This window comes from Brassica oleracea, chromosome C5 (assembly GCF_000695525.1).
Source record: "Brassica oleracea var. oleracea cultivar TO1000 chromosome C5, BOL, whole genome shotgun sequence".
NCBI lineage: Eukaryota > Viridiplantae > Streptophyta > Magnoliopsida > Brassicales > Brassicaceae > Brassica > Brassica oleracea.
In genome coordinates this window covers 12024539-12026100 of record NC_027752.1, presented here as the reverse complement: position 1 = coordinate 12026100, position 1562 = coordinate 12024539, and the positions used below count along the sequence as shown (strand labels likewise).

The following is a 1562-nucleotide window of genomic DNA, read 5'->3' as shown; positions in this document are numbered from 1 at the left end:
ACCTACATTTCCTTTCATCCAAAACAAGGTATTGTATCCTAAAGTTCAATTTCGTAGGTCACATGAACCTTAGAAATTTGAACTTGAAATTTGATCATACTTTTGGTTGATACTTGTGAAATAGACTAGGGAAAGCTTATATATCATGTTGGGTTGTTGATTCTATGGTGAAATTGAGTTGAATTTGAACTTTGAGAAATTAGGGTTCATGAGATTTGGGGATTTTTCGAAATTGCTTTATTCCCATATGATTTTGGTTTGGTTTAGTTAGTTAGGGTGTTTGAGACCTTAATTAGGTAGCTTACTAATTGGAGAACTCATTTGATGCTAAAATTTTCCTTAAAAGCCTCACTCTTTTCTTATGATCACATTTTGTGTTGAATGTGATAGTTTTGTTATAACTGAATCATTATGAATTGAATTCACATTTGCATTGTCAAATTTCCTTCTCCCATTTGCTTATCATTTTCTAAAGTTTGAAATTTTTAGGTACAAATGGGGAGAAAGGACCAACATAAAACGGAAGCTGAGAAACAAGAGCTTGCAAGGCAAAAGACTGCTAGACATGGAAAGTCTCTATCCTCAGTATCTACGCTGGAAGGAACTTCTAGGCAGCAAGTATTGGCTGCAAAGAAGAGAGAAGGCAAGCAAGTCGCCACTGCTGAGAATGTGGATGCTGGTGGTAGAAGGTCAGCCCACGCCAAAAGGTCAAAGGAACCGAAGGGCAAGGGGGTAGCTCTTCCCCAAGAGGAGGAGAATGAAGACATCACTGAAGAAGACCAAGCCCCGCACAAACGAGCCAAAGTGTCTAAAGGGAAGAAGCTCGACACTGAGAGGGATAGAACCAAGACACCAACTGAAGATGGGCTATATGGGCATTTGAAGAATGGTGTATTGTGGCCTCCAACTTGATTTGCAGATATCAAGACCATGGAATAGTTGGAGATAGGTGACGACATCAAGCAAATGTTGGAGCACATGAACATGAAAAGCTTCTTCACTATGGCCTATCCTACCTACGAAGATGAGTCTTGTCAGTTCTTGTCATCATTGGTGGCTACTTTTTACACCGCCAAACATGTGAGGAAAGGATAGGGAAAGATCAAGTTCAAGATCCACGGGAAGGTTTACAACATGACCTTCAAGGAGATTGGACAAGCCCTTGGTCTTCAGGATTTGGAGGAATCATCCATCCCTATCCTATATGATGCCCCTAGAAAGGAGAGCATTGCTAGAATAGTTTGGAAGGTGTTGGCGGGGAAGACTCGCAAGCCAAGCCGTGACAAGAATGCTTCCATTCGCCACCCTTCAGTGCGCTACCTCCACCGGTTAATTGTCCACACCATGTTTCCAAGAAAGGAACCAGGCGCTGTTAATGATGAAGAGCTACAACTTCTTCACCAAACCATTCAGCATTATGCTCATCCTTCTCAGTTGCCTTTTGTCGATACTGATTTCTACAAGAACTTTGGAATGGTGGGATTCTTTGTGAAGCACCTCGTCCACTACAAGGAATGGGCTTCGACAACAAGTGACTCAGAGCCTCAGGTTGGCATTGGTGG

General features: G+C 42.0%; 1 protein-coding gene across 1 annotated transcript in view; it reads left to right on the top strand.

The window, feature by feature from the left end:
• The first annotated feature begins 1134 nt into the window (after nt 1–1134).
• Nucleotides 1135–1562, top strand: part of LOC106344532 (UDP-glycosyltransferase 85A7-like) — a 3307-nt gene continuing 2879 nt past the window's right edge. The window contains exon 1 of the mRNA XM_013783895.1: nt 1135–1548. Coding sequence (XP_013639349.1) covers nt 1135–1548 — 414 coding nt within the window. The remainder of the gene's footprint in view (nt 1549–1562) is intronic.